At 34.3% G+C, this 20,023-nt stretch overlaps 1 protein-coding gene across 3 annotated transcripts in view; it reads right to left on the reverse strand.

The window, feature by feature from the left end:
- Positions 1-20,023, reverse strand: part of ADAMTS6 (ADAM metallopeptidase with thrombospondin type 1 motif 6) — a 150,561-nt gene that overhangs the window by 57,801 nt on the left and 72,737 nt on the right. For all 3 annotated transcript variants that reach the window (XM_057413572.1, XM_057413573.1, XM_057413571.1), the window contains exons 11-12: positions 10,999-11,140; positions 349-456 (exon numbers count right to left, since the gene is read on the reverse strand). In XM_057413572.1, the coding sequence (XP_057269555.1) occupies positions 349-456; positions 10,999-11,140 (250 nt within the window). The remainder of the gene's footprint in view (positions 1-348; positions 457-10,998; positions 11,141-20,023) is intronic.

A 20,023-nucleotide genomic window follows, 5' to 3' on the forward strand; every position in this document is an offset into this window, starting at 1 on the left:
GTTGTAAGAGTCCTTTATGGAAGAGTGCTATAAATTTAATGAAGATTAAACTAAAGAGTTTTTACAAAAATTACACAAAAACCGATAGAGACTATCTAACAGGTTGGGGGTTTTTTTGATCCATGCTATAGAATTTTATAGTGAGGATAGATCTTTTATTAAATTACATGTATAAATAATTGGGAAATAATTTGCAATTTATAATTGAAACTTCCATTACAATTCAAATGTATTCTGAAATAATAATTTGTTTACATCTTATATTAGCATGTAAGTACTTTAATTTACTAGTTACTTCTTCCTGTGACAATAAATTGCTTTTTCAAACAATAGATTAATTGTACTCACCCCCTTTTCAATGCTCCCTGTTTGGCAAAGAGTACCTTCTGCTGCTGGAATGCTGTTGGTAACACAGCGATTACTTTTGCTGAGGCACCAGAGCTCTCTACACACTTCCTAGGAAAGAAGGTAGAAGTTGATCAGAATGGAAGCCTCAAATTGCTTTCACTCCTCCTACACAAACATATACACAAATTTGTTTTGAATAGAGACTATTAAGAAATGGACTGGAGAGATAAATCTACATTGGGATTGGGTTGGAGAATTTTCTGGAGCAATTCCAAAGCCACTGTATTTTACCTAAGAATATTCTGCCAGAAAGTATCTGGAAGAATGTGTAGCCCAGAAGAATGTGGTTTTCACACCTGCCATTCAAATGATGTTCTATAGTTGCTTTTTTCTTGATCAGTGCTAATACTGGGCTTAGTATATTTTAGCATGGCTGTAAAAGCGGTTTTCAGATGTGCTCTAGCATTTCCATTACTGTCATTATCTGGCTTAAAATTACACAGTAAAAGGATACTACTAACTCTGAAATATGAAACAAAACCAATTATTTTTGTTTTCTTCAGTTAAAACCAAAGTTTCCGAGCTCAGACTACTTGCACTACTCTTCTGTAACACTTGCTAAAACAGCGCATGTGTGTCTAGCACTGAGCTATACATTAAATTAATTCCTTTAGGCTTTTTAAGATTTGCAGCTGATGTTTCATAACTGATTTAGCCTATATTGTCAGTGTTAAACAAACACAGGTTTTCAAATCCTATTTTTTCCTACCATATTTTCTCATTTGTTTTTGCCCATTTACTCATTTAAATTAAGCTAGTTTTGTTGATATTGATATTCATTGTTAAAACTATCTAAGGGTTGAAATTCATAACGTGGGCATGACCAAAAGTTGGCTGAATACTCAAAATCTTAAAAGTTGCCTCAGTTGCCCTTGGATTACGTATGCATGTAGAAAGGAATCAGAAGTGTTTTGCTTTTACAGCAGATGACTTACATGATAATCTGATAATCTTTGTAGTAGTACTTTGAGATCCTTGAAAGAGTTCACAACCTATTTATAGATATGTCCTATTTTTTGGTATTTTTTTAAATTTAAAAGACAGTAGAATCTTTAAAATTATTTTATGATAGCCATTACTATTTAATTTTATTTAACTGCATCTTGAAATTATATACAACAAATAGCCCTTGTATAGATTCTGTGACTGAACCTAAGTACAAAGAGCAAAAAGGAAAAGACAGTATGAGTAAATTAAAGTTAACAGGTGGCCCCCCTGAAAATTCATTCTTTCTCAAAAGAAATGAATAAGTATCTTGCCCCAGGCTATCTTTTCTATACACACTAAAAGGAACAAACTTCCAGTTTTACCCTAAGATTCATGTTTCTCACATTGGACTGCATATATAAATTGATTTATTTATATATTATTCACTAGCAGCTGCATTAACAGTTCAAAAGTACAAGCTTTTCTTGAATAATGAAAAATTCTTTTGCAAGTTTAAAATCAGTTGGTGCCATTCTTTCAGGATTAATACAGTGTATTTTGTCTCATGCTTGGTAGAAACAAGGTATCTTTTTAGAAATCCATTAACAAAATACCAAATTAGGATGGTCTGAAATGATGAGGAATGAGTACAGATGATTGCTGGAGCTTCCATCCAATTTTTGAAAATTAGGCCTAAGCTATTGTGTCTTATTTGGTGAGTTGCTCTATGAAAACTTTAATAAATTGATGAGCCTCATTTTAGGAGAAATACTGACACATGTAAAAGCATACCTGTAGCCAACATAGAACTATCTTCATTTTCAGATTCAAATTTTTTGTTGAAGAAATGCAAACGGTATAAATATTTACTTACTTATATCTCTGAATAAACACTCGCTTTTGCCACTCATCTGATAACATTTTCAGATTAAGATATACACAAATAAATACACAGTTTAAAAAGATCAAACAGAACAGGGTAAGAATAGAAGATACACAACAAAGATTCTTGAAAAATATAACTAGATTACAAATTTCCCAGTCACTAAGGTGCCAAAATAAAGCATTAAATAAAATTCACATCTAAATCAACCATGCATCCAAACGTCAATACAGCATGGATTTTGAAAGTGAAAGCCTAAAATTGGTTCCTTACAGACACAGCATAGGGTGCTTCTACCATAATCCTGCCTTTTATACTTTTACAGTTATTTACTTCCTCATTTTGTTGAGCAGAATTGATGTATACACTTGTTCATGTTTCATGTGTGGTTTACATTATCAAATCATGATTAAAAGTGTTAGACTGTGATGATTCTACTTATGACCTGGTGTTTATTTTGCATCGGATTTAATTCAAACATTTAAATTAACAGCTGTACTGTAATTTGGTTCAATTTGGCTGAAAAACCAAAAACTCAATTGCATTAAGAAACAAAGACTTCAACCATTCCAATCTAGACAGAAAAAAAAAAAAAAAAAAAGAAAAAAAAAAAGGAAAGAAATCAGATCTGAGTAACACTCTGGAATTTGGAAACATCTATATTTCAGGGTAATTTGAACCCAGAATTCTGCTTTGTGCTCCAGAGTTTAGATGCTCAATTTCACTTCTGATAGGCCTACACAGGTATACCGTCTATATATTAACATATAGGGGGATGTAGTAATTAAAATGTGTATTTCGTTGCCAGGCTAACATATCCACAAATGAGAGTATTTAATAATTTGCTTCTAGTAAGATTCTTTCTGTATACTAAGGCTTCTTTATGGCACTAGACTCCTCCGAATTCACTGAACTAAGATCATCCAAATAATCAGCTGAACTATGTGAATTAATGGATACAGGACTCCAAAACTATTTTAGTCATTCACCTGTTTGCAGAATAATTCTAAGCATGTCAGCTCACATCCTTACTTCACAAAATGAGAAAAAAAAATTTCATTCTTCCTAAGCTGCTTTGGAAGATAGAAAGAAAAGCACTGTATCCAAACTAGGCATTATTACTGACATAGTCTTATTCAGACCTTAATTTCAGCAGGAGTTTGCCTCAGTAAATCCCTAAAGACAAAATCAAAGTAATGTAAAATTACTATAGGCTGTACCATACCATTAATGTTTGAACAAAAATCTCTGCTTAAATCAGAAAGGAGTTCTGTTTGACACAGACCTACAATATCCCCAAATCAACATAGTATTTCCTTATGGAAAACTAAGTGAAACACAGAGGATTTATTAATTAAAATAATACAATGTATCAATCTGTAAAAGTAATTTACATAAAACCTGTGAAATTATAAAGTATGTTGGCAATTTCTTTTAAAGACAGCCCAAACCTATTTAAGAAGATGTTTGCCTTCTGCTGTTCTGCATTTTAAAGAAAAAGTAGAATCTGAAGTACATTCTTCACCACCCTGTACATGAAATGAAAAATAACATTAACAGTAATTTGAAAACAAATAATATGCCTAGAAATGGAAATTGAAAATCCGTATGTGCTGTTATTTCATTAAACAAAACCAGAATTATACCAGGTACCATAATGGCTACGTCTTCTTTATTTTCAATTGATTTTGGAAAGTTAACAGTGAAATTCTGACTACGATGCAGAAAGCTTTCTGTTCTCCAGCTCAACCCTAATCCTGTTACTACCGTAGTTTCATAGTTATTTGAGCTATTTCTTTACTACCACCATCCTATCTGTAGTATCTCTAAGCAACTGATTTTAATAATCCAGCCTTAAAAACGTGCAAGGAACTGCCCTGGAAAGGACAGGCACAAATTCCCTAGTAGAAAGTACATTTTTTTTTCACACACTAGCACACACACACACACACACACACACACACACACAGAGCATAACATGACCCTTTAGGGGAGCCTTTTCTTCAGTGGCGGACACAGGATCACACTAATATATCTTTTGCCAACACTAAATTTGTGTGAGTAATTTACTGAAACTAAGAGAAAGAAGCATAATCTGAAATGTAATCAGTGACCTCAAAGCCTTCTAAAATGTGTGGATTTAGTAACTACTGATTTGTAAAGCAAACATGGGAAAATGTTTTAAGAATTCAGGAAACATAAACTGAAGCTGACGCCTTTCACAAGATCAAGACACGATAGATGACAACCTGCAACAGTGTATATGGGGGCTCCATGACTTTAGTTTGGATGCTTGTATTTGCAGTAAATTAAACAAAGCTGAACCCATCTAGAGAAAAACAGCAAATCTAATTTTCTTTCTTTTGCCTACGTGTTATCAATGATGGAGCTTCCTTCTGTTGTGTCATGCAGAGTTACATATAGCATTTCAAATTACGTAACATCTAAACATCCTATATCATAAATAGTAACAATTCAGCACAATGAAAACTCAGCAATATGAGTAAAGATCATATTGCTGTGCTGTTCTTAACATTTTCAACACTACTGAAAGCCTCCAATGAATATTAGCAATTTGGCCTATAATATTTAAAAAATTAAATGGGAAATACTAAACTATGATGATTTGGGAATTTCAATATTCGTTCATAGAAGTTTAAAATGTTTATTAGGACTTTATCTTACTTTAGCTTGCTTAATCTATAATATGCGGAAACTCTTGATGAGCATTTGATAAAATAAAGCATATACATAATTAACTTGAATTGTAACTTACAATTCAGACCTGAAAAGCATCAACCTAGAGTACTTTCAGCCTCACTGCTGAAATACTGCTGCAACAGAGTTAAAACTTGAAGACAGCAATTTTGGGTGAACTTCAGAAGGTTCACTGTTTAGTTCAAATAACCACCCAAAAGTTACCATTTTAGCGCTCTGCTACCAAATGCTCATTAAGTGGTGCACCATGCTATGAATAAAAACATGTGGAAAGAATGTGGAATAGAATCTGAACCCTTAAGTTGTACATTTGTATTATGTTACCAGCATCCTTCCCTAAACATTGGGTGCTTATGTGAACAGTATAGAAGCTACAGAAGCCCCAGAAGGTCAATCACCTCTAAATAGCATCTTCCCCTTCAAATCCATGTAACCTACCCGTTCCTTATTCAATTCACATTCTAGTATTTGGAATCTCATTATTGCTTCTACTACCATCTAATGCACTTCTGCTTTGATCACTAGCTTCTTCCCCTTTTCACTTTTTAAACAGCTCTTGTAAGATCCAGACACATTTATGTTAAGTTTGTGTTTCTTGTGAAAGAGAAAATGAAAGAGAGAGCTGAGGAGAGAGAGAAAAGGGGGTTGGTGACAAGATAGTCCTAGGAAAGAATAAAGGGGTCTATGGGAACTTGTTAGAAAAAGATTAAACGGATGTAAATCTACTTTAGGATTCAGAAAGGGGAAAACTTCTGGGATTTCCTGTAGCTACACACATCCTAATCTTAAAAAAAAAAAAGAGAACAAAATTTAAGTAGAAAGCCAAAGGTGTTTCAAATGTTCTTAATTAGAGCACAATCCTGCAAGTCCTTACACAAGAAAAGCTCGAAAGTTTAATTTTCTAAACACAAAAGGCCAGCACAATAGTGATGACAGGTTTCACACTTGATCAGCAAGACCTTGAATAATGTAAAGTTTGATAAAGACATAGTATAACACCAATACCTTCAGTTATTCTCTTTGCCTACACATACTTTGAACACCAGTTTGTGAGCAACATAATGTAAAAACATCTGATTGAATTACTTGTGCTCTGCTAACAAACGCAAAGTATAAAGTGACTTAGCCATGGTACAACATATGAAGCTGGGGAGAAAAAAAGTCACATTTCAGTGAGTTACTAACTACTGTGTATAATTCAACTGAATGCACAATCATAGTATCAACAGGTGAGGGAACTAAAGGGAACTGGTACTTGCAGTGCAGTGATACATAAATTGCTTCTCTGCCTTTCCTTCTGATAAAATAGCTTCCAGAACCTGCTTCCACATACATCAAATTTAATACCTCTCTTTATTAATTTGGAGTAAATAATATCCCTGTTTAATGAAAGAAGTGACAGTTTAATTCTCTAACATTACAGTTTGTATCACCTGACTACAAAGGTCAATTGTAATTCAGGCTATTTTAGAACCACTGTGTATAGCAATTTGTTTACTCTCCTGGATTTGAAATGATGTTTTGTTTTGGTCATTACTAATTCAGTTAAACTATTTTGCCTCTAAACTGGTATGTGGGAAACTAGGAAGCAGTGAAGGTATGATAACTGTGTCCTGTATTTCTGTATTCAAGCCTTTTCAGCAAACTTCCATCAACAGTAATTAACTTTATGGCCGCTCCCCATAACTCACTAAGACTTCCTCCCTTCCTAACACAAGGGAGCTCTGGGAGGCAGAAGGAGGTCTCCTTATTCTGAGAATATATCTTCATCCTGTTTACAAGCAGTAAGTTCCTAGCTTGAACTCTCTCTGTCCTCCAAAATGCACTAACAAAACGTGAATAAAAACTGGTATTTGAGTTCAAAGCTATTTTCATTGGCAAACTAACTGGAGAACTTAATTGCAAGCATAAGACCATGACAAAGAAAAGAGCTACCTGTCATCAGCTAAAATACATTACCCAATGTGTTAAACTCTAGTGTGAAGTAAGAAGAACGGTCTTGCTGTTTTCAGTGAAGCCATGTATGCAAAGGACAGGAGAGTCTGCCCCCCTATCCTCCTACTCAAAATATTTACTGAAACCAATGATGGTGGAAAAGCATCATATAAAAAAAATATTAAAAAAATTGTAAAACACTGTCTCTGAAACCCATGCTAGCAGCCAACAGCTTTGCAGATCATAAAATGCACCACATCAATATCAACCATATGTATAAAGTATTAACTGCTATTAAAATGCCTGAGGTTTTAGCCTCTGTCCTAAAAATGTAGAGACCAGCTCTAAAGCAAAGCATTATTTTGAACCACGAAATCCGTAAGTTACTGTTAGGCATATTCCAGGTATTATTTAAAGTCATAAAACAGAGAAATTCAAAGTCAAGAGTGGAATTCTTTTCTGAGTTTACCCAGAGACAGCCAACAGCCAACTGTAATTAGGCAGATGCTCAGAGGTTAAGGAGATACTGAGTCAATGAAAAAAGTTCTCCTTATACTCACCTAACAAAGGGACTGAAAAATGTTATGAACTGGCATACAGCCACAGCAAAGAACTGAGACACACTTGACAATCAGCAGAAGAGAATTCACACTGCATCACCATAGAAGATGTAGCATATACAGGAACTACACAAATTAACGGAAACTGCCTTGTTCCTAGTAACCTCAAGATCTTCCACGGCACTGAACCCAGTAAGATACCTGGAAGCATGTACTGCCTTTAGGGAAAAGCTATGCAGCAGTATTATATGGTGAAATTTCCACCATTACAATTTGACTCACTGTAAGTAATAAATTTAACATTCTCCTGAATCTGAACGTTTATGCTAAAAATGAAGTATTTTAAGTAGCTTGAGACATTGCCTCTCAATTCTTTATTCAAAGTATCTATTTCTTCACTTAAATTCTCTAAAATTGCCCTGGTGTCAGAAATGGTGGAAAGTATAGTAAGAACAACAATGCATACGTAACACAGAAAAATCACTGTCTACTTGCTAATCTGTAGGGTTTACTTGAACTCGAAGAGCTAAAGCACCGGGGAGGTTGTGAATGCTCCACCCCTGGCAGTGTTCAAGGCCAGGTTGGATGAGGCCTTGGGTGATATGATTTAGCGTAAGGTGTCCCTGCCCACGGCAGGGGGGTTGGAAGTAGATGATCTTAAGGTCCTTTCCAACCCTAACGATTCTATGATTCTATGAATTCTTGGATGACAATGTGCTGAACAATACAGGGAAATCTGACCAATAGCCACAAGGCTTTTGCTGAAACAGTTGTGTCTGTAAGTGACTAAACAGTTTAATTAGGTCTAGTACTTAAAATAGTATCAAAACAACTACCAAAGAACTCCTTTTAAGGTCAAACTGTCTTCTTGTCAGTAAACACACACACAGAAAGGCAGAAACTTGCAGCCCCTGATGCCTTAATTGTTCAAATACCTGGCCATGTATTTAACTTCAAATCTGTAAGCGAGAAAGGCTTCATGCACATAAATGTGCAACATTCTTTGCAGGATTAGAATGTGATCTATGATCAAAAGCAATAAACAGTTTAAAATATACATGCAAAGGGATGGTATGAGGTAATATGGGAGAAAAGACAATGAACACAGAGTAACATTAAAGCTAAAAGGATGAAGAAGGTATTTTTCTTAAATGTTAACAAGACATTACTAGATGATTCCAAAGCTGAAATAACATGAAGATTTTCCAAATTCCTTTAAAAGACAGATGCATCAGACCCCTTAGAATTTTTTGGCAACTTGATTTGAGACTTTCACTGTTTTGTCATGTCTTCCTATTACAATTCAGTAAAGAACATGAGCAAGAGAAAATAGCAAGCCACTTTCTTTAAGATTTTAAATTTGTTTAGAATTTATTTGTTTCTGGGTCACTGAACTCCATGTTGGAAAACCTGCTCTACTCCCTTTTTACCAGGCACTTCAAATAAAAATGGCTAAAAGAAGTGCTAGAAAGAAATCATGTGTAAACTAGGTCTACTTTTAATTAAGGATTTTCACTATGCTTTTCTGTCTGCAGTTGCACACGTCCGTTAGAATAAAATCAATGAAATGTTCATGGCATATTCATGGGAATAATACACCAACCAGAAACATTCAAAGCACTGACTGTTTACTTTTGATATGGAACAATTTGACCAGAGTACTCAGCTTTTTCTGGTATTTAGATATAATTCCACTACTCAGTTCTAGAAATCCTTTCATAAATGAATAGGTCCTTCTTCTGTGAATATTTTCCACCTGCACTTCCAAAGACTTTTTACCTTTCAAAATTATCACTCGAAATCTGCACAATCATAGTAACCATGATCACATTTTCAGAGCATTATGGCCATTACAGATAATACTCTGAAATGTAGATGCTATTTTAAATGCTAGTCTTTTCTTACAGCGGATTTTACCAGACTTCTACGATAACCTGTTATATTAATATTTGCAGTTTGAAGCCTATTACTAAAAATAGAGTTTTTTTCCTGAGACATTTATGCTTCTGAGACACTTATGCTCATATTGATGGCACACAATGCTCTGTATCAGTTCAGAGGATTGGTAATGTCACATGAAGACGTTCTTTTAACTACTGCCTCGCTTAAGTATCAACCTTTTTTTATAACTAAAAGGAATCAAACAAAAAGCTTTAAAATCAAAAGGAGAAGGCAGAAAGCCAAGATTACCTACACATCTTCACTATTTTCAATTGCTTGTGGTTTAGAAACTGGTTTAAGAAAAAAAAGTGTACCATGCAGCATGACCATCATAGCAATGATTACATAGTTTAATAGTTTGGAAAAAGAAAAAAAAAATACATGTGGAAAAGCCAGGTTTTGCACATCATTAACTTTCCAGTTTAATTTAAAATGCAATATATCTCCAAAGGCTGTGCTATAAATCATAGATTAAATACCTGTAGATTTCCTTAGTCTGAAAATAAAGAAGTGTGTGTGGTAACAATTTGTAAGAAAAAAGAAAAAAAAAAAGATATGACTTATACGTAGTGACAGGAAATGGGGCCCTTCAATAACAGTGGTGGGAAGTGAGAACTTAAAGAGGAACAATAAAGGCCAAAAGAGGTTTGATGAGGGATCAGCACTAGAAGACCCAGTGAGCTAGCCAGCCAGCTACATACAGCTTTTAAATCCTTTGCACTATGTGATCTGTCAAAGAGGCATCCCAAGAATAATATTGTATTTATCCCACCAGGGATATTAAAAATGGAGTTTCTTTGCAGCTAGCCTTTAGAGTGATTACATTGTTTTATCTGAATAATCTAAAAACTAAAATATTATTAAAATTATTGACTTTTAAACCACTATATACATTTTCAAGGTATATTTAATTTAGTCTCAGCTGATTATTTGATAACAAGCACAACAGAATGCATCCTTTTGCTACATAATTTGGGCTGCAAGATTTTATGTAAATATTTATAAATTTATTGCATGGCATAGTGGCCTAAGTGTGCAGGTTTTTATTTCTACTTTGAATTTATTTACCTTAATTATTATATACTGGTACTTGCAGCCAAAGCTTTGCTAGCACTTAGCTATTCAGTATTCTATTTAGCTATGTAGCTTCATGCTCCTCTCTTCCCAAAACCGTAAGTCATCTTTCCAAAAAGAGATCTGAAAAATGTGAGAAACAATAAACTCAATGTTGGGGAAGGGAGGAGGGAAGAGGGAAGCAAACCAGACCTGGCAATACAATGAATATAACATGAAACTGGTTTTACATAACCAAAATCAGGGAAAATTCTGTTGTGCACTTTCGAAGGAGCAAGGAACAAGTGTTCTAGGCTCCTTTTTTTCCCCCCTAAAATTAAAGAATGCTTTTCCCAGCTCATTGTTACCCACATATTTTGGTGTACAGAACCCACAATTGAGACGAGATGCAGCATAAGGACTAAAATGTACCCTTTGCCTACATATGATGGCAACAGACATGCTACTGGAAATCTGTAGTCCACTGCTGCATCTAACTAAAGATTTATGTTACAAAGGTCTATATACAAATGACTAAGCAGAACACTCAGCATAAGGATTAAGACTTCTTACCCCATATTTACATTGGCGGGATGTTGCTCCATACTGGAAGCGACACTGTTCATCAGCATCATACACCTGACCTGGGGCCACAGCTGGATAAAGAAAGTCACGCTTGGGAGGCTCATTATCAAGGCAAGTACCACGGCCCGAACTGTTCAACATAAAGGACCAAATCAATTAGGAATTCTCCTGACTGTAAATCACAGTAATGATATCATGTACCTAGTTCTTACTTTTAACAGCACTGGGTGTGAAACAAATATAACTGCAATAAACAAACAGTAAGATGGTACACCCATAGTAAAAAGAAAAAATAGAGGGAATTAAGATTTTAATATAATTTTTCATCATTATTATTAACAAAACTACTTATTTCAGATCGTGAAATGGATTTCATAAATCATTGTTTTTAAAAGTGTGATAATTTCTGAGCCACACAAGACTGATTTTCATTTTTGTTTTAAGATTCTTATTTGTTTTCACTGAAGAATAGCTATATTTGGTCATAGAATGGAAAATAAACAAATTAAGCAAATAAAGGAAATTCAGTTTGCAATTCTTAGTGACCCTTCTCATCCTTCAAAGAGCTAAGTGCAACTTTATAGATATAAGCAGCTTGACAGACAAAAGTAGAACACATTTAAATGTCAATATGACTAAATGTTTATTGGATTAGGATCTTAATATGCATGCTTTTCTTCCATTTGAGTGAACAAAACAGTTACTGTGGTAAAGGTTTTGAAGGATCTTCAAATTTATCTAATTTGTATGGATAAAACATATTTTTATTGTATTAATAATATTTAGTCTTAAAAAAATCATGTTAGAAAGAAGTTCACCTTCTTTGAAAATTGCAATATTTTCTTCTTTTATATTCACTCTTTTGGTTGGGGATTGGTGTTTTCTTTCCAAAATATGTCCATATTCAACCACAATATTTTAGTGTAGTGGAATAAATAACAAAGAAAGCCAAATGCAGACAGAACTCAGCTTAAAAAACTTTGTACTTTGCTAAATATAATTATTCAGTTTTATTAGTCAGGGCGCATAAAAGAGGACAGATGCTTTTTAACTTTCATTTCACATGTGAATAAGTGAGGATTTTTAAAGAAATCTTATGCCAATGCTCTAAATATTTTTCCAGCATTCCTACAAATTTTGCCAGCACTTATGGGTTTTTTTCTCAAATCTTTTCCATGCACCTTGCCAAAGGAACATAATTTCAGAAATGAATGTACTACACTGTGTTTTGGAGACCTCCAATTTTCTATACTTTTCATCTGCAGATTAAAAAAAAAGAGCAAACCCCCCCCCTTCAACTACACATTTTATGTTCTCATTTTAACACTATTCTATTCAATCCTTTGAAATACTGCAATAAACATTTTGGAAAAAACAAGCAACAAACAACAGAGGAAGGCAAACAGTAGCTAATGCAATAACCAGGTAAATATATGGAAAAAAAAAAAGATATTTGATTACTAATCCAAATTAATTTACTGTGATTTAACTACACAACACCACCTCAGCTGAAATCTGCCTTTAAAATACCAACTGGCATAAGAAATAATGCAGTTACCTGTTTTATTCCAGTTTACATTATTGCAAGCATATACATTTTCTAATAACAGAAGTTGGAAACTATCCTACATACTTTTGAAATATTTCGGTGTTGTATTCAGTGTATAAGGAGTACATGTTAATAATTTCAAGATGAAAATAACTCAAATACAATCTGATTTTTCTGCATTGTCTGGACAAAATTCCACATAAGAATGTTGCTAAAACAAGCAGTGGGAAGTTTAGCATTTTACATCAGCTTGAGCTAGTATTGTATATAATGGGAACATTTCCATAGATTTGGTAAACTGTAGTCCTGTAAAAAGACAGCCATGGGCACAGCATTTAAAAACCTTTAAAACCTTTGGTGACCCTTTCTGTGGGCATATGTATCCCTTCATGGATTAAAGAATCAGATCTAAATTTTTAAATTCACTGAACCTGAAAATTAGAGCACACTTACTCTACAGACACAGAGTTGCAGAAAGTCAAAATCCTTGTAGTAAATAGAAAAATATGCCTCTTCTGCTCTAATGCCAGAATATCCACCATAATGAAATAGTTGTAGCAAAAAAGCAAGAAAATGACTAAGCAGTCATTCACTTACTAGCTGCATTACATCACCACCTCTCGGACTGAAAATACCTGTCTTTGTTTCCTTCTGCTTCAGTTCTCTTATTTCTGTCAAGCGTTAAAGAAAATTGACATATTATACAAACTTCGTGTGAGAACCTGATACTGTATTCTTTAAACTGAAACGTTTAGGAAAAGAAATAGCATGTGTTGTAAAACACTCTGATAAAACAAGGGACTTTCCATTGGTAATGAAAGGTCTCACCAAAGCTCTGCAAGTGATGAATATAGGCTGGGGACCATGTATGCTTTTCACATAACTTCCACTGGACTCAGGAATGGTAATACTCTTGAGTCTATGTCCTTGTTCTCTCTCTTTGCTCCACCAAAATAAAAAACTCAACACACTTGAGAAAAGTAATCTGATAAATCTAGAGAAATAAACTAAACGGGTGCAAGAACAATGGCTTCAGAGCACTTTATAAACAGAGATCTTAGTTATTATCAATCTGGCCTATAAAGTGAAAACAGCCCTTTGTGTAGATGTGAGAAAAGATAATAGGATGGAAAAGAATGCTCAAATACCTTCATCTCTGCCATTTTAGAACATTACTACTCACAACCACTTTTGAGCTTTGTGATTTTATCTTCTATAAGAAACATATACAAAGTCAAAAAAACCTACAGAGCATTTACATTTTTGAACAGGTAGTGGATAAACCTTTAGTGTCTACAATAGAAATAAGATGATCTCAAACTCATCTTTTCATCTATTTACTCCACAAGATACTACTAGCACTCAAAAGACTTTCTGATTTTCTTAATTTTAGGCTGATTTCATGAGGTTTTGTGTAACATAGTGGGAGTGGTTTAAGTTATAAAATAGCTAAGCTTGATGTCATTCATTCAGTATTACAGTGTAGGGGCCAAGAGACTGTTGTAATGTAATTTAAACATTATTGTATATTTCAATATCACAGGATAGCAAATTAATCCTCTGTCTGGAAGAATACCAAGGGTTCTAGAGCACTCTGAAAGCCTAAGATCTCAGACATGCTATCACTGCTAATGGTTTGATCTAAATAACAAGAAGCAGGGATTCAATGATAAAAACTTTACAAACTGAACAATGCAAAACTGAGGATCATCATTTCTAGATAGCCATCACTACTGTATCCAAAGCCAATAAAGACAAAAAGAAAAAACCATGGATGTTGACCTTTCAGGATATATGCTCCTATTATAGTATCTATTCCAAAATATCTCAGCAATATACACAGTACAACACAACTCCTTCAATGTTGAAGAAAAGATCCCCAAACACTGGCACTGAAAGTAGGTTTTGAATGTTGGCTTATGGATAATAATGATGTAGACTATAATGCAAACTATGATTATCCATCATAAATTAAATGTATCATAAATATTTCATTATCTATGATAAACAATCACATACATAAATGTATCGATAGTATTTATTTATAATAGTTTAATCAACTCTGTTACCATATTATATGAGGAATATATTTTATTCACAATATAGTGAAAAAAGTAAAATTTACTAACTATCAACACGGTGCATTTTATACACATACATATAAACCCAAGAATTATTTATACGTCTACATATAACATTCGGCGCCTAACAGAATCCTTACTTCATATCTTAACATATGTTTTAGAGAGCACTGGAATGTATTTCTGTACAGGTTACAAAAACTGCTTAAATTGACATTAATGAATAAACTCTGCAAACTCAAGCTCAAGAGTCTATAGATACTAGCATAAATATTTGCAGAATCAGGGCATAAGTAATGGAAGTGTGATTTGGAGTGGTATGTTTAAAATGAACCAGAGCAGGATTACTAAATGAAAATATTCTTGAATGATAGGGAAATTAATATATTGATGTCAATTTATCAATCACTCTCATAACAAATTCTACTACTTGCCAATCTTTTATGCAAGGCTGAATCTATGTCTTATTATATATTTCATATGAAAGACTAATTTTGCACAATCTTTTCATAATACTTGATTTTTCTTTTGTTTGGTAGTAAAAAATTTGCAATTTCCTTAATGTATACTTTATTTCACAATATGGTCTGTGTTCAAAGTGTTCCTCTATTCATCTGAGTAATTACCAAGCTGCCATACCAGAAAAAAATCTACTGGTCCATCTATCAAAATCATCCACCTGCCAAAATCTATCTGGCCTTGAAAGTGTGGGATTATAGAATCACAGAATCATAGAATCGTTAGGGCTGGAAATGACCTTAAGATCATCTACTTCCAACACCCCTGCCATGGGCAGGGACACTTCATACTAAATCGTATCACCCAAGGCCTCGTCCAACCTGGCCTTGAACACTGCCAGGGATGGAGCATTCACAACCTCCCTGGGCAACCTATTCCAGTGCCACACCACCCTAACAGGAAAGAATTTCCTCCTTATATCCAATCTAAACTTCCCCTGTTTAAGTTCTAACCCATTAGCCCTTGTCCTATCACTACAGTCCTTAATGAAGAGTCCCTCCCCAGCATCAGTATAGGCCCCCCCTATAGTTCAGTTATACTGAACTACAAAATATAGGCCAATTTATTGTCCTGTATTTATTTCATCAAACAGTTAATGAGAATCTGCTGTTGATTTTGCCCTTCACAATTTCTTTAAATATTGTCTACCTGGATGTGCTTCGGCCAAGGTTCTTTTGGCTCCTTTCCAGAGTTAGAAAGGTGTAGTCTCAGACATAAATCCTGCTGCATGGCAATCTTAAAGACTCTCCCAAGAATTTCCTGTGATATGTATGACTTATTCAAATAGTCTGAAGACTCTTGGTTCTTCTCCAGTCATCTTCTAAAAACAATCCTGCCTTTGAAAGACAAAAGTTGGCCATCTGGCTTCTTCTAACAACTTCTCATATCTGATCCTGACATAATTAACAAACAACAATTCCAGAAAGCACCAGATTTTGTCATTACAAAGCATAAGAATAACTGAGTAAAAAATTCTAAGCAAAAAGTTCTCTTCTTTGTATCTCCATGGCTCTACAGACAACTGTACAAAACACGTCAGATAAAATGCAACTTGCACGTTATATAAATATTATATATATACGTATGTACACATGCTGCACAGAACGAAATTTATACTATTTGCTTGCCAGTCACAAACAGTATTTTTAGGCTTATTTTTTCTCCTATAAACAGACATTAAGGGCTTCTATTCCTCTCACAAGGGTATCTGTTTTCAGACACTGCTCTCAAACCCTTCAATCCTCTGTGAGTATTTTTACATTTAATTCCATAAAAGGTTAGTGAAATTTAAAGCCATTGTAAAGCACTTATGAACGACTCAGTTGATATACCAAATTCAGTCAATCTTTCACTCTAATATAAAGCTTAAGACAACAGCTATTATGTGCTAGAAGGAATGTTCACCCCAGAACAAAATTATTTTCTTTGGCCATTTCAGAACCTGGCTGGCCATCCTTCTTGAGGTCCTAATAGATCTATTTGCAATATATAGCTTTGCTTTGTCTCACTGTCATCCTTTGAGTCATATTTATCCTCTGCCCACAACTCTGCAAAATAAATTGCTTTCCCAACCAGTGCCTGACTGAACTGATACCTTGCAAGTGATCCTTAATGGCTATTCCTCAGTAGCCTCAGTCTGGAATATTTGTTTCTGGGTGTAGATATAAGAACGTTGTCAGGAAGAGAAGGATGAAGGTGAGGCTCTACTTTGACTGTCACCAGGATGACTTCTGCTTCAAAATACTTTTGTCTCATCATAAAGGACAAAGGGGTATCTACACTATAAAATGGCACACAGTGCAAAGCAGCTGTAACAAGTGGTGACCTAAACTGGTTAACTGGTAAATAATCCACATTAATCCACCTTACCATGTAACACTGTGAACATGCGATTTCTAGTGAAATTCATTCCAGCTGCATTATCCTCATGCCATGACAGCCCTGCCCAAACCTGTATCCAGACCCTAGCTGATAAACCTTGGTGTTGTGGAACGTCACACAGACTCACAGACTCAGTTTCCTGCTGTCATATCTGCATTTCATACCCTCATGTTCTTTATTGTTAGACACAGCTAAATGTATCCTAAACTAGCCATACTCATACAGCACAGAATAAAACCCCCGAACAAACAAAAAAACAAACACTTTTTCTTGTTTGTAGTCTATAGGGTCCTGTCCAAGCCGTTTTCCCATTCTTGAGGTAAAACAGAAAGAAAGGCAGAAGAGTCTAATCTATCTGGAGACACAGATGACAACATCTTGAGGCTTCGCCTCTACCGCATTTTCCTCATCTGTTACTAAGTTATGAAGAACCATTAAAAAAAATCTGAATCATTTTTCCTGCCTGCATGCAGACTGTTCTGTTTTTATAGGAGCAGTCAGGGAATTGCTACCACATGAAACTTGCGATTTTAATTTGCTTCTTCCTCACTGATAATTACCTGCAACAGAAAAGTATCTGCTCTTACAGCTGTTCTGCCTTGAGGAAAGGTGTGAATGAGCAAAGAGAAGTGATAAAGGCCTCTGACAGTTGTCCTGCAGGTACATGTGTAACTATCTCAACAGCTTCCTGCTGTCATTGAGGAGATGACACGAAAAGCTAGGGAGAAAACTAGAAACTGGAGAAAAAACCTACAATTTTACAGGCTACTCTACGAAATAATAAAAAAATCATTTTAAGGAAAAAATATCAACTCATTTATAGATTATTAAAACCATAGCATAGACTCATAATTGATACATCATGTTTGAGAAATTTGACATTTTAAAAAACAGATTACAAAGTAAGTAGATGAAGACATTATCTCTGGCTCTTAGTTATTTGACACAATATCCTATACAATGTGAAAAGATAATCTTAATTGCAATACATAAAATAATGTTTAGCCAAAGTGGCTTTGAAAAAAATAACATCTACAGCCAAGTTAAAAATATATAACTAAAATATTATAAAGAATTTATTATTGATGCTGCCACGTGTAATCATTGAGGCTGAAACTGTGCGGGAACTTTATGTACAAATATTCAGTTCTATTTTATCTGCAGCATAACACAAGCCACAGAATTTTACTGTTTCCTTCTCTAAACCCATAAATAAGAAATGACTTCTTAACTATCTGTTGAATTATGTCTTTATCAATAGACAACTTATTATGAGTACAATTATGAGATCAAAATGGACCTCAAAGGAAAGCAACAAATAGAAGTAAATGAGACAGAGAATGACAGAACTGTAACAGTAAGAAACAAACCCCCAAATGTTACAAGAAAATACCTGAACTGTTATATTACAGTCAGAACTACAAAGCTGTGAAATAATCTCTCAGAAGTGAAGTGAAAACCATATTCTTTGTCATAGTTAAAAACAGGCTACATGATATATTAGAAATACTACTAATGGGAAGTGTTGAATTAACACAGATAACTGGAAATCCCTGATGAATGATTGTGGTGAAAAGATAAAACAAAACTACCCTATCTTTATAATGGTAGTCTTTTAAATATATATATATATTTTTTATATATATATATATAAAAAATTATTGAATTAATACATATATAGACCTCCAGAGAAAATACATTTATATAGTGAGAAATGTGTATCATACATATATATAAGTATGACTTTACCCAGTATGCTTTATTTTATTCAACCCTCATTTTAAAACACTTTGATACAAAAACTGTGTGAGTGCACAGTTCAGCAGGGTGATATAAAATGCCTTTACCTGACACAGTAACTGAAGAGATGCTTTTTTCTCTCTGAACAGCACCAACATCAAACATTTGCCTCTGCCCACTGACTCTACAGGAGCTCCAACACCTCTTCAGAACAATTCAGAGACCCTCTGTATTGCATGGGAAACTACATTTGAACCAACCTAAAGAAAATGTATTGGTCTGGATGGCTCCATTTAGGTAAGATTCAGAATACAGCACCTTATTGTGAGGTTATATCCCTTAAAGAGAAAGAGAAACTAATTTTGCTCTTAGTAATCTCATAGTTAGACAACTTCAGTGATTTAAGTCCATCCCCTAAAACAGTTATGTGTCTTCATTAATGAGCAACCTTTATTTCTTGAAGGAATTATTACATTGATGACACTGAACCTACGAACCAACTGACATTTGCTCCCACAAAGCATGTATTACGCCATTTAAAAAAATCCTGTTATTAATCTGTTCTCAATGAACTCAGTTCTGTGTTTGTCTTCCACAAGTGAAAATACATATAAAGGCTTCCTTATGCATCATATATACCAATGCATACATTGGTATGAGCATGGTGTCAAGACCAACATATTTTGACTGTTTTTTTTCATACAGAAGTAAAATTACAGGTAGTAATGTACTTGATACAAATCGCCACAGAAGTATAGGTTAGCATAATTTTGAGGTATTAATATCAAGATCTATGACATCCTCCCATATAATCTTTTTATAGTCTCACTGATGGTACCAAAGGACATTGACAGATAAAACCCCACAAGACTGCATGAAAAAAATCTGGAGAATGAAATGTACAAGTAACAGGGCAACAGGGCTATGGCTCTGCTACCTTCTTTAGATTGCTTCACATTTGCATATTTAAAAACAATGCCCATCATTCACAGACAAATTCCACCTTCCTCTATTTCTCACCCTCGGATTAATGAAGTAATGGGATACAATCAGCACTTCAAAACGTTTTGCACAGATTAATAATGAGAACTGCAAAGTGGGAATGGAGCAGAAACTTTTGCCGTTACATAGAAAAGGTGGCTTACAGAATAAAAATCTCAAGTGACTTGCTGTATTTATGTGATTTCATTCTATAAATGTAAAACATAAGAACAGGTCACTGAATCTCAACTATTTATTCTGA

Source organism: Pezoporus wallicus, unplaced genomic scaffold (genome assembly GCF_028554395.1).
Source record: "Pezoporus wallicus isolate ANWC-B61680 ecotype Strahan unplaced genomic scaffold, APGP_CSIRO_Pwel_v1 contig_608, whole genome shotgun sequence".
Taxonomy (NCBI): Eukaryota; Metazoa; Chordata; class Aves; order Psittaciformes; family Psittacidae; genus Pezoporus; species Pezoporus wallicus.